General features: G+C 37.1%; 1 protein-coding gene across 3 annotated transcripts in view; it reads right to left on the reverse strand.

The window, feature by feature from the left end:
- Positions 1 to 324: 324 nt before the first annotated feature.
- Positions 325 to 14,305, reverse strand: part of ROCK1 (Rho associated coiled-coil containing protein kinase 1) — a 90,903-nt gene continuing 76,922 nt past the window's right edge. For 2 of the 3 annotated variants that reach the window (XM_086740697.1, XM_010129313.2), the window contains 6 exons: positions 13,467 to 13,537; positions 8,804 to 8,892; positions 7,334 to 7,412; positions 6,952 to 7,213; positions 5,974 to 6,181; positions 325 to 1,848 (listed from right to left, as the gene is read on the reverse strand). In XM_086740697.1, the coding sequence (XP_086596823.1) occupies positions 1,845 to 1,848; positions 5,974 to 6,181; positions 6,952 to 7,213; positions 7,334 to 7,412; positions 8,804 to 8,892; positions 13,467 to 13,537 (713 nt within the window). In that variant the 3' untranslated portion in view covers positions 325 to 1,844. Of the gene's footprint in view, positions 1,849 to 5,973; positions 6,182 to 6,951; positions 7,214 to 7,333; positions 7,413 to 8,803; positions 8,893 to 13,466; positions 13,538 to 14,045; positions 14,095 to 14,305 lie in introns of those variants that run through there. The other variant, XR_015257679.1, reaches the window with a different exon arrangement.

The following is a 14,305-nucleotide window of genomic DNA, read 5'->3' on the forward strand; positions in this document are numbered from 1 at the left end:
CCACACCCCCAAAAAACAGTCCACAGTCACAGATTTTTGTCTTTTGAACAGGGTTCCTTGCACCCAAATAAGTGGGTTTCTCCGGCTCAAAACCTGCATCATGAAGGATAAAGCAATCACAAGGCAAGCTCAGGGTGGTGGTTGTATAATAAACCTAAATTAGGCTACTACAGCAGACCATGAGAATAAGGGAATAAAAAAAAAATATTTGTATTTATTCATATAGAAGAGTAAAAATAATGTTTCAGAGTCCCCTAGGCATTATGTTGCAAATGCATCTTGTACTTCTGTCAGGATAAAACACCATGCCAGCCATTTTCAAAAGAGTCTTTCCATAAATTACTTTATTTCTCATTAAATGAGCACAGAGTCATTACCATATTAATAACAGATATGTTTATTATTACATATCCATCAGTGCGGCTTTCAATACCACTTGAAACATGCATATCGTCCTAAGGACGAATCAGTTTTCCAGTGCTTCTTATTTAATACACAACTGCAAAGCCATTATAAATTACTGAGGAGGTATTTGGTTAAGAAATAAAATAAAATAAAACCATACTGCCCATACCATGAATGTATTCCTGCTACAAAGCAAGAGTCTGACAGCATTTACTGAAATTCCTGAATTACCCAGAGCTTTTGTGTTATATGCTTTTTTTTTTTTTTTTTTGCATTGCCTACACATCTCTCTCGGCTTATGAAACAGAATCAGTCTTTCTTTGTAAGAGGAATTCTCATTCAAAGATTGTACTTAATTTAGAAAATGCATCTAGCATCTACAATACTTCAACCAATTAAAATTCAATAAAAACCGCTGATATGCCATGGGTTTTTAGAGGTTTCCTTTGTTTAGTTTTAGATTTCTACATTTATTGACATGGCAATAATACAATTATCTCAAATTAAGGCACTACAAGGACAATGTAAAACTCAGTAAAAGTGTTCTAAGAATAATTTACATTTCAAACAGTGCATATATTTCTTAAATGTTTGTTAACTTAATGTATGTTATCACTTAAAATTGTAAGGCAATACATTATACAGTTATAGAAACAATGTACCCCAAAATATGCTTCCAAACTTGGTGGTTCTTTTTACTGTTAGTTTCTAATGCCTCTAATAGTAAAATAATTCAGTATGGCTTGGCAAAAATGCATAGATTAAAGGCAATTACTTGTTTTCCCCCCTTTACAAACCTGCTGAATCAGTATTTTGTAAAGCATAATACAAAATATTTAACACTTTGATCCATTCCATAGTGGGTGGTTAGCATTAAGGCTGTTAAGAACTCTGCAGTGAAGGCACTGAAGTTCAAGTGATAAGGCTTCATTTTTAAGCTAGTTCTGCAGTATTCAAGAGCACAACTTTGAGTCTTGAAAGCAATTGCAGTCCTTCTCATTGAGAAACCTTCCTCCTCTACTCCATTTCATATGCTCATCTTGACATAAATATCCCCTTCACAGGGTAAAAAGTCCTTTTCTTTCACTGATGCGAAGAATGTTGGCTGCATTTCATCATGATTGACAGGCTTTTTTTTTTTTATAAATCCAAAAAGGCAGCACCTTTTTTTATACACCTAGCTAAGCTTTATTTGCTTTAACTTGCATTACATAGTAATAATTAATCTAATCTACCTTTAGGCAAACCCGCAATTAAACACCCTCAGCGTGCTTTTGTGCCAAAGCAAGGAGGAGACAGTAATAGCAATCTTAACCCTGAAGCCTGTGATAGTTACGTTGAAAGGAACAACAGCCTGTCTGCACTGCTCTGTGTGGTTAAAAAAAGCCCTGTTTCTCAGACCGCATCCCATGAGATTCCATTAAGCCCTGTACGTGTGGTTAGCTGGAACAAAGAAGAAAACAGGCAATTAATAACAGATATAAAAATTAGCTTTGTAACACTAGTGCATGTTTGCCAAGAGCTTCAGTGAAGAAAATATTTTATGTTAACAAAATATTTTTTCAATTGAGATGGTAAAATAGCAAGATCATACCTACATAATCTTCCACAAACTGTTCTTAATTTCAAACAGCATGAAATGAATACAGAGATCATACAGATGATAATATTACTGCAGCTTTACAAGTAAACGATTAAGAGTAAACAATCATGGGTGTATTCATGGCAAATGCAAGGTGACCCCCTCTCACTTGCAGGACAAGAAAAGGCTCTCTATAGGGCTAAGAGCACGCACATGCAGTTGCCAAAGCTCATCTGATGCACACAAGTTTTGGTTGTTTGTTTTTTTTTTTTTAAACATGTTTTAACTTGATCCGGTGCTCAAGTCCAATTATATTAAAACAAAACACCTCAACTGTGCTGATACAATGTGTATAAATTAGCATACTATAAACTGTGAAGTGTAGTTTCAGATCTAGCAGCAGTACTACAAATACTAACAAGTTCATCATGAAGTTCTGATTCATATTTACTAGTGATAAGTTACTATAATGAGGACTAGAACTTTAGATTAACTTCTACGTGAAGCTCCTTTTAATGGGTCTGATACACCTCTCCATGAAGTTAAGTGCTGCCTACCAACTTCAAAGAAAGGTGGATCAGACCCTAAATGAAATCTGTACTAAAATGTCTTGAAGCATGTGTTAAAGTCTGTATCCATTCGACAAAATAGTTAATGCCTGCTTACGTGGTAAGACTCCATCACTGACAGCAGGTTCTGTTATACTGTCTGACAAGTGAACTATTTTCAGATACTTAGTAAAAGCTAAACATGCATATCCTATAAAAATCATCACTGCTTCTTTTACTCCCACGTTGAGGTAAAGAGGTCAGAATGAGAACTGCAGGGTGCAGTGTCTTGAGTTCAGAGAGGCTGATCTAACAACTCAGTGCCTCCTGAAAGGAAAAGAGCCCACTGTTCCTCCACTTTATCACCTTCCTGATCCCAGGGGAGCACCCTCCTACTTACCTGTCCTCAGATTTGGCAATCACCGCACTTCTCAGCTGTCTGATTCCACTCACTAGCTCAGCAAAATAAGTCTACATTTTTTTTGCCAGTCAGGAAACTGAACTGTGGACCTTCATGGAAGGGTCCAAAATGGATCACTTCAAGCACTTACCCAAGACACAATAACAGAAAAGCAGGGAAGGAAGACAGAGAGAGAAAATCCTCCTCCTTAAGTAGGAACAGGCTGTCAGATTAACTCAGCTACTGTGCAATCACCAGTTAAGTTTTCAGTATGTAAGATCCACTGTAAATTTATTTAATAATCCAAATGTAAACATCTGTTACATCAGAAATTACTTTTCCTAAAATAAATCTAATGCCTCTTCTTTCTAAACACAAAGGATGGAATATGTAGTGATATCAGGGCACAGGTTGGCCATACTGCATCACAGAAGTGATTGTCTAGTTCATAGACACAACTAACAAAATTTGTCTGACAAAGTCACAAAAATGCCCGCTGTAGGACAGCTTGAAAGAGAAGTTCCTATCTGACCTCTTTCTAATGCTCATTTGCTCAGTGTAACTGAATCTTTTCACTGTTCACTCGCATTGCTCTGCAGGTGCCATGTAAGCCCCACTACATTCCAGTGAACCCAGCAGCAGCTGTTTGATGGGGACAGAGCGTGCCACAAAGCCGCCCAAGCAGCTCCTCAAGCATCACCAAGGTGCGGAGGCTCCCCACCTGCCTCCTGCACACATCTCCATGCAGCACAACAGGCCAGCAGCACGCACGTACCTAGCACTCTTGCTGGTCAAGTACTGTGCCTCTCTAAATTGCTTATGCTCAATATGCTTCTTCCTTCATACTCAATGCCTACAATATGCAGTGTTAAAACAGAATCTGCTGTAAATTAATTATAGATTCTAAGAAGCTATGTCAGTATTAAACATCATTAAGAAGCAAGATTTCTAAGGGCAAATATCAATCACGTCATCAAACAGACTGACAGATTTGGCCTCAGTCTAGAAGAGTGATATCAATGTTAACTGTTTGTTTCACATCAGAGTCTGTTAGAAAAATTCAGGTTGAAGAGATAAGATATCATGCAGGTATTAACTTCTCAATTGCCAGGAAACCTAAATGCTTTATTTCATCTCAAGAACCTAGAAGATCCCCTTGCGTGATGAACAAGGTGTTAACAAAGGCCATACACTAGGGCAGGTGGAGAAAATGCAAGGCTGCAGTACTCTGAACAGCTGATCCAACCTGATACTTCACTACTGCAAGACCACCACCTTCTTCTTTCCGTTCTTGAAACGGATCTGATGCTCTCAGGACTCTTCCATGAAGCATTGCAACTTCCTAACCCAATAGAAAACCACATGCTTTTCTTTTTTGGTATTAGAGTTGGAGTTTTCTGTTGTTGAACTTCGGGGTTTTTGGTTTTTCTTTAGTAAAAACATTCCTGGATTAATTCTCTGCTGGAAGATAGATCAGTTTGCTGCGGTCACCTGTGAAGCATGAGCTGACACAAGATAAAGCGCAGGAATGTGCAGCTCTTCTCCTTCTGGTGCTGGTGAAATATTAGGCTCACTGTATCTCTAGGATCTTAAAAGGAGAGCTCTAAAAAGCTCTCTAAAAAGAGAGCTCTTTTTTTTAAAAAAGTTCCCATTCACTACTTGTATTCTCTAACACTCTCACACAACAAAGGCCAATAGGATTAATAACAGAAATTGTCTGAATAACGGATCGCCCTAAGCTCTTCCTTTAAGAGCTAATGTAAACTTTCAAATATGTAAATCTGTTCATTCTGTAAGAGATCAGCTGCAAATTTGTTCTTGCTAAAGGCAACCCCTAAGCATTTCTATTAAGACAGAGTGAAAAAGAATCAATGAATTGATTTAAGAAAATTTATTCGCTCCCATAGAAGAGTATGGATAAAAGCTTCTGTGCTCCTCCAACTAGCTCTAAAACTCCTGGAAAAAGGTTAAGATCTTGGACTGAAAAATCTGAGAAATCACATGGCTATTCTGGAAAAAAAAAAAATGGAAAAGCTAACAGTTATGAGACAACTGAATGTCAGAGCTGTTTTGCTTATAGTAGGTTTTTAACCTCCCTCTCCTTTTTTGTTTTTTAATTGCATGTGCGTGCACATGTAAATTCTCTCTTCACACCCTAGCATGAGGCATGTTACAGTAACTGCAGTATGGCTCATCTGAAGATCCTCCCAAAAACTGGAAACAAACATTGCAACAGAACTTCAAAAAAATCTGGTTATTACATCTACCAGAGAACTTTGCAAGGACAAATGGAAAGGAAAGCATACTCACAATACAATTCAAACAGTCTTTTGTAAAATAAAGTCTACAACTCTATCTAAATGTGAAATAAAGAAGTATGGACTGTCTTTACAAAGTGAACTCTACATAGGTAAGGTTTAGCACAGGGGAGGGAAGAATCTGTATACTCAGTAACAGAGGATGATTTCTAAAATATACAATCAGGACTATGATCTTCCAAGTGTTGTTTCAGATTATTCCAATTAATACAGCTTAAAGATGCATGTAAATGATATATTAAAATAATTCTTTCCAACTCCATTGGCTGGTTGGTTGGTTTGGGGGGAGTTGGTTGCTTTGGTTTTTTTGTTGTTTTGGGGGTTTTTTTTGTTTTTTTTGTTTTGTTTTTTTGTTTTTTTTACTGTTCAAGAATGCTACCTCATCAAAAGATTCTCAGTTAATTTGACATCTTTTTCGGTAAGCAATGTTGACTAGCATTATTTCAGTGTCACATTTTAAAAACACTTTTAAAATTGTATTAATTAATTTCACATTATAAGTTTTGGGTTTTTTTTCCCCTGATTTATGGTGGGATGACCATTCATTATCAAAATCGTTCCACCATTCCTTTTAAGTATCAATACAAAACACTTTTTCTTTCAGTTTTGGGTAGTCCAAGACTAACTGAAAAATCTTACTAATCAGTAGAAGAGCTCTTTAATCCGTTCTAAGTACTTCCATTTTAGTTTAAAAGATCCATAACTTCTGTAGTTTCTCACCTTGTTTTTCCAGAAGTGTTTTTAACAACTTTTCGGAATGACTGATTTGCTGAGGATCTTGTAGACATAGTTCTAGGAGAAGCACGAACAAAAGTAGATGGTGGTGTCTTAGGGATCTTCTTCACTAAATGAGTCACCCACTTCTTCTGTTCATCTTGACAGGATGCCAACAACAACATATCTCTTGCTGAGGTTACATCATAACTCACTATAAGTAAAAGGAGGAAGATGATTCTGTGAAAACTAGGACTTGTTATCAAAATAAGAATCATGACATACCAGGTGGGCCACTGGAAAGAACAATGGCACCTACATACAGACTTGTATTGGAATTGTTTATGTGTTTTTGGAAGACAACAAACACCAGAGGAAATTATGAATATAGTTCTTTCAATATTTGTCGCTCGGCATTAAGATTCTCGATTCTAACATTAATATTCAAGAAATGAGAAAACTTACACTAATTGCAGTCTTAATAAACTAGAAAGTTGTGTGGGTGCCTTATGGCTGAATTCCAGAGTATATACCCCAAGTACTCCACTTGGCAGAAGCACAGAGAGGAAACCTTTACTCCAATCTGTGAAGTGGCTGAAGAACCACTCTTCAAGGTCTTAGCACAGCTTGGTGATGTGGCCACTGCATTGTCCCTAATGTGGGCCACGCATAAGAGAACGGTCTGGGAACCAAGGAACTGCCCAGTACTTGAGCACAAACCTCTAGGGACCCTTGTGTTCTCAGGCCTTTCAGCAGAACCACATCTGTTACACCACCAAAGACCTCCCTACAGAGGCTTGCCACAGCTGTCTGTCCATAAGCAGTGTAACAGCCTATTATTTTAATAACACCTTTCACATCTAAAATTTTAAAACTAAAGAGTAGAAAACTTTTAAGCTAGAGTGCTTTTGTTTGCTTTCAATAGTTTAGCAGGTCTGGCTAAACAGGCGAAGAACACAGAACACAAAAAAAACATGAGTATACCTTTGCATGGTGCAATTAATTCCTCCTTTTTATCCAAGTGGTCTCTATGGCACTTCACATGGCATCTTCGACATTCTAGGGCAGCAGGGGGTTTAAAGACATGCCAGAGAGGCTTGGCACAGGCCTCACAGTTGGCTGGAAAGTGGTATAATGTTGGGATAAATTCATGGCCTTTGTGATTTAGAAAATTTGTCTTCTCTGTTGGCTGTACTGATTCTACCTCCAAGTCCTTCCTGCATTCCCCCTCATTAGCATAGAGAATCTGAAAAATAATACTGCTGTGTTATTGTTAAAGCACTACGTATTTTTATATACTTTTCAAAGAAGCTGTCAAACTTTTTTCGAGAGAGTTGAGTAGAAATATGATAACACTTCTTTTTACCTGGAATATTTTAGGAATTTCTTCAGTTTCAGCTCTATATACATCTCCTTGAGTTACAGGCCGGACATGAAACAGCTTACTAGATTAGAAGAAACATAAATCAGAAAATGCTAAAAGGCCATGTATGTTTTTAAAACAGTTATCAAAGTGCTTTCTTATAAATCTTATTTATGCAGGCAATATGATATACTTCAAGGCTGCAATATGATTTTAGGAATTAATAAATCATATAGATCTTGTCTACCCAAGTAAGACCAAAACATTTCATAGCATGGAAAAAGGATTATCTTACAATGGGTTCAAGATCCATCATGGCAATTTTACCTGTGAAAAAGGCTTTCAAATTCTTCCTCAGAACACTGGGAAGTCTAACTGATTATTGATAGAAAAGCTTATTGATAACCCTGGATGGAAGTAACCATACAAAGTACAATACTACTCACTAATTCTTTTAATAAATCATGTTATCAGTTAATAAACAAGCAATGCTACAACATCACAAAAGGCAATCTGGAGCACCAGCTGTTGAAAATGCTATTAAAATTGGAACAAACATAATCTTATACTGAGTCAAGACTGTAAGTCCATCTCTCCCAACATCCTGTTTTCAACAGTTGCTGTAACAGATGTTTATGAAAAGAGAATAAGAAACAGCTCAAAGAGAAAATAACTCTTTTCCTGGTTACGAGCAATTGGCAGCTTAAGCACTTCCTGAGTTTGAGATTCCTTCCAGACCACTGTATTTGTTAGTCACTGATAGACATATTCCTGAATTTTAAAACCTTTTTTCAATTACTACTCTATAAGGTCTCATAATGTCGATCAGCTGTTCAAACATTGTACTCAGTGATATTTGACACAATTTTCCTGACGTATAACCAAAGTACAGGGATCACAATTCATTTATTTTATCACTCTAAACAGAAACCATCTGGAAAAGTTAAAAATGCTTTGGGCTTGATCAATACTGATGCTTTCTTGGACAGGAACAAAAAGGTATGAAGCCAGGGGATGAGACCTAAAATCAGAAAGCCAGTTCCGTATCTATCCCACAGCTATAATACCCCCTGCTTTAGAAAGCAGCTGTTGAACCAACTGGAAAAACTAGTCATTAGACTGAATCATAAAAAGAAATAGCATAATACATAGATTCTACCGTCTCTGACCCTTCTCTGTCATAACGAGATCAGGCTCTTCACCTCTGTAAATTCAGACCAGTGACTACAGACAGTGACACTTCTGTATATTTAACTTTTTCTCTAACTTTTAGCAATAGTAGGACAAAGAAAAAGTAGTATCTTCTGTTAACAGCACCTTGAAATACAGATAAACAGGTATTTTCCAACTAGTATGGGAAATTCAAAATTTTTCATGGAATTTTAATTCCAAGCTTCTACATTTGTTATCAGTTATCTCACATACAATGCTTTTTGCCAATTTGTATCCAAAACTAACAGCAACTTTACTTACTCTATATCTAGTACCATGGATGGATTAGACTGGTCCTTGTCCTTTTCATCATTGTAGAACAGTATCTTTTTACTGCTCACCACAACATACTGGGAAAAGAAAGTATAAAACCAAGTTAAAATTGCATTTTTAAAAAGCAGTATTTATCCTACTGTACTCCCATACGTACATAAAAAGCTGAGTAAATTAAGATTTTTAAACTACTATCAGGAGATATGTAGATCATCATCCAGGCAGCTATACTACTGACAGCTGTGGAATGCTACAAGCTGCAGTGACTATTGTCCCTGGAGCACCCTACAATGCTCACGATTCCCAAAGTCAATCTGTACACAAACTCACAAATTTTCAGTTGCTACTGGCAAGTTACTATGAAAATTACTGTATCACTGAGAAACTCCTGGAGCGCAGAATTTATCACTTAATTGATAAAGTTGTAAACAACTTCTCTAGTTCTAGAGACCTGCAGGACTCACTGGTACTTCACACTATAGTAGGCTAAAAGATATTCTCACAGGTCCAGTTCACTATTTCCTACACTTTCGATTTAAAGAACTGGTAAAATAAAGAGCAAAAATGAATCAGCAGAAACAGAGGTCATTCCAAATCTAGGAATATGCCAAGACAGTAAGGGAAAGGTTTGCATAGGAAAAGAAATGGACATTCTTTTGCTACATGTCACTTTAAAGGTCAAACCACACAGGTTTTTTTTTCCAGAGTGGTAAAGATGTTAAAGAACAAAAACATTCGGTAATATATTGATTAGTTATTTCTCTGAGTGTTTTAAAAGTTCTTGCTCAAAATCTGCATATTAATATATTACATCTATCCCATGCCACTGAAGAAGTTGAACACTCCAGAATGCGTGGGATTCTGGGGAATCAGCAAGAGCTACTGCGAAGGTATTCTGAGTTTTAGAGCAGGAGTGGACTGCAGGCCCTATTTCCAAGAGAATTCCCAAATGCTGAGTATACCTGCAGTGTCTGCCCCTCCAGCCCCAAAAAGCCAAAGGATGTTGTTCTCAACTTAAAGTACACAAGACACTTCCAGTGCTGCTCACAATCACATAGAATTATAAACATTTGTTCATACAACAAGAAAAACAAAGCAAGTTGCTCAGTAAAAAAAAAATTGTCACTCACAGGCCAGTTAAGATAAAACACCTCTAATGTAAGCACTTCCCAGTGAGTTGAAACCTGTAGAATTCATAGAACAGTTTGGATTGGAAGGGACCTTTAAAAGTCATCTAGTCCAACCCCCTGCACGAAGCAAGGACATCTCCAACTAGACCAGGTTGCTCAGAGCCCAGTCCAACCTGGCCTTGAACATTTCTGGGGTTGAGGCATGTACTCTTCACTGGGAGCTGCCAGTCCAGCATCTTTGCTAAAACTGTCCATAAGCTCAGTGACAGCTGTGGCAGTTCCCTCCCTTGCAGTTTCAAACATTTTGGAAACAATGTATTAAAAGGTAGGAGGAACTATACAGGACTAAAAAGAGGTAGACTGACTGCTCTGTCTATATTGAGGTCCAGATTCAGGTAAAATACAACCCAGGAGCAGGGGAAAAAATAGAAAAGCCAGAGAGTGAATACGCAAACAGTTCATGTTGAATTCCAATTACTGGTAAGTAATTGAATGGGATTCTGCACAATGCAGATACTGACACTAAGTAAATGGTGTTTACTACTTCTACAAGAGAAGGTTGAAATTCCTCATTACACAGAACTTTGAGACCTCAAAGCCTGAATATGAAAGTTACCTTAGCAAGTTTATAGAATAGCGTTTTGAAAATCTGTTGCACAAGCTGTATGCTACAGTTGTACATCTCAGTTACTGAAATGCATCTATAAAAGCCACAAAGGGTGTTTTTTCCCCATGACTAAAAGGGCTTTCAGCCCCTTAGTCACGATTAATAGAAAGACTGATCAACTTGAATAGCCACTAAGTTTTAATGGTGTGAGCCTCTTGTGATTTTTCCCACTGAAGAAAAAGAGTTTATGCTTGAATTCCTTTGATCTACTTCAACAGAAAGTTAATGCCTTCCTTGTCTTTGAAGCATGCACCTCTGCCTTTCACAGACAAGAGCAAGGCCTTAAGATGAGTACTATAACAAATGCAAATTCTGACTGCATTGGAACTCAGTAATCACACTGTATACTACTCTTGGTCAAAGAACAATTTAACCTCACAAAACAAAAGTTACGCATAGCAGCCTCAGTATCCTGTTGTGAACATCCAAAAAAAAAAAATCTTCAGACAGTAGTTCTGTTCTACAGTGGTTTTTGAAGGATGTTTTTATCATCTCCACTTGGGATGAAGTGAACTTCCAGATAAAAATATGGCTAACCCATTTTAGTGTTAGCTCGAGGTATAACTCAACTGTTTCTTCTTTTCCACACTCACCCCTTTCTAACTTAAGCTAAACGACTTGGAGGGCACTACTGACATTTGAGTTAGAAATGCAGCAGCCCAAGTTATAACAACCCAAGCATCGATCCAACTGCACTGCTAATGCAATTTTGCTTTCCCTCTAATTTAAGTTAAGCTGGGCATGTCTATATTCAAGGTTGCATACCTCCTACCAACCCCAAAACTGAAAGTGCATAATTTGCAACAGAAGCACTTGAGGAGACTGACTACAAGCCATCTTACTTCAGATGCAGTATAGTTCAGCCAACCATAATACAGAATACAGGTGTAAGTCAACATGGCCCCTCACTACTGTCTCTCACTGGTTTGAATCTCAACTAGTTTAAGGACTCTTATCAGCATGAATCACTTTATGACAGAGGCATCCATCTGTAGCTCAAATTACTTCAAAGTACAAGAACTATCACTCAAACTAGGAAAGTATGAATGGAATAACTGCCTAAAATATCTTCAGGGAACTAGGTATGCCTATACTGGGCATGCCTAAAGAATATCAGATACAGTTTTTCACTGAGAAGATACATTTATCAGAAGTTTATAATTTTAATTATCAGATGATGCAAGAATAATCTTTATTTCTAGAAGACAACCAGAAAAGGCTGCTGGAGGTATTCTGACAGAAAAATTATGCAGTATTTTAGATAATCCAGAGCAGAATAAAGCTAGATGACTTATGCCTAGGCATAGTCACTTATCCTCATGGACACTGCCGAAGTCTGACAACAACCTGGAGAATCAATTCTGGAGCAATAAAAGTCAAGCAGCCTTAGCTATCAAACAGAGCAAGTTGTGGAACAGATTTACAAATAGGTGTGTTTTGTGAGACACCTGAAGAACATTCAAACACTATCGATGTTTGACTCAAATATGACACCAAGCACATCGTTGACCTTGCTCTGTAAATTTCCTGTAGTTCTGCTAATAGGGAGACAAAGTGAAATGCAAAGAGACCAGAAACCAAGTGAAAAGCATTTGAGGTATCTGCAGCAAACCTCAGGTTCCAAATTGTGGTAAGCAAGCATTTTCAATATGGCGCTTGTTTGCACTGCCTCTCATCTGAGGGTCTGGGAGAACGCTCTAAGCATCCACTAGTTGAAATAGGGCAGAGCTTAACGCTCAGCTCACTGCAAGCTAGAATAGTTGGCAGTTTTAACTTACAGACACATTAGCAAGGTCTGATATTGATGTAAAAATAGGAAGTGTTTTGTGTTCCACACTTGCAATTGTATAAAGAAGGTCCTGTTAGCCAACTGAAAAACAAGAGTACTTCAAAGAAGGGGTTCAGCACCTGAAGACCCAATACAAACACTTCAGTGCTTCTTTGACAGGAATTAAATCTTTCTCCTTTACATTTTGTAGGAACCACTTCTAACACTCATAGAACGTAAATGTAAACAGGAGCACCTGAGAAGGATCTTTCAGCAGGAATCAGAAAGTTATGCTGAAAATGTCATGAATAAACTGAGTAATTTCCAGCACTGGTCTTTGAACATAAATAAGGAAGATGCAGGGAAATAAACTATTTCATACAATTTGCTTGCAAAGTTTACAAAATTCTAGTGACTACGTTCACTTTTGCAATTTGTTATACTAAAGGATGTTCAAAGACAGGAACTGGAAAGCCAGAAAACATAATCAGAAACTGGTTCTAAGCTTCTAGGCATCTCAATTTGAACATTTGAAGTTTCAAACAACCAGATCAAACAACCTCTGCAGAGGCAAAACAATACTGCTTTGTTCAGAGTGGGAATTTCAGCACAGAGGTCCATTTTCTGAGAGTAAACCAGTTCTTTTCAAGAAAGCAAGAGAGCTGGAAACGTCCTTGGAAATCACATGTGGCAAGTTATATTTGATGCACTCTTCCATGGCCTTCAGAACATGTGTGGTATTCCCTGCTCTCTACTGTCAAGTTGCACAAAGAGCTTATTTTTTTCAGCAACAGGATTCTGAAGTTGTTTACTCAAAGAAGAAATGGGATTTTTTAACGGTTCCAAGATGCCCACTGTCAAGTGTTTCCTCATCCACCTGTCGTAAATTTACACAGTGTTATTACTAAAGATTTCATACTGAACTTGAATTTTCTTACTGGGTTTTTCTCTTCAATAAAGTAATGTATACACACTAAATTACTCTAATTATTTTGTTTGTTTGTTAAATGCGAGCTGTAAAATCAATTCACTGTACACTTAAAAAACTTCCCAAGTTTAAAAAAAAAAATAATAATCCATTTATACCTGTTTCTTCCAGCCATGCCGCTTTATATTTCCTTTGTTTGGTATTGAAAGCCAACCTTCAAGTCTTGATTCTGGTTTAAAAAAAATGCATATTAAATAATTTTATGTATTGATAAGAATAGAGCAGAAGAGCACAAAAGCAAACTATTACTAGAAAGGAAGATGAACTACATGCAATAATAGGCAATTACCTATTCAGCAAAGCAGAATAAAAAGCACAGCTAAATAAAATAAAGATATAAGCATTTACTTCATGCTTCATCACAAGCTAACACTTGATGATACAGTTACTGCAAACTGAAGCTGTTTTCCTTGATGCCAACATCTAACACTGTATGTAAATAGTTTGCAAAGAGCCAGGCAGGAAAGACTTTGCTTTGAAAACGTGTTACAGCTTAAACAGATAATGATTAAGAGATTTTCAATATAAACATAATTTAACATTCAGAGGGGCTGTATGAAAATACTCAGCAAGAAGATGCAGCAAGTAAAACAAACCAGATCCACATTTTCTAAGGGAAACCAAAAAAGGAGAGCGCACAACAGCAAGCAAAGCTACACAGGTGTCCCATTACTCACAGAAGATAAGCATAGGAGATAAATAAATAAGGAATGCAGGAAGAATCAACTAGATATAAAGAATAAGAGACAAGCATTTTATTCAAATTTTCATTGGACAATTTTCCAAAGAGTAGCGTAATAACATTTTCCTACCATGAAACTACTGAAATAATTTAACAATGATACAAAGAAGTGTCACAAGAAAATTTGCATTCTGCCTAATGTGAATCATAGATTTTAAAAACTCCTCTAGTTAACTGATACTGGGTTTTGATAGC

Source organism: Chlamydotis macqueenii, chromosome 2, assembly GCF_036417535.1.
Source record: "Chlamydotis macqueenii isolate bChlMac1 chromosome 2, bChlMac1.mat, whole genome shotgun sequence".
In the NCBI taxonomy this organism is placed as follows: domain Eukaryota; kingdom Metazoa; phylum Chordata; class Aves; order Otidiformes; family Otididae; genus Chlamydotis; species Chlamydotis macqueenii.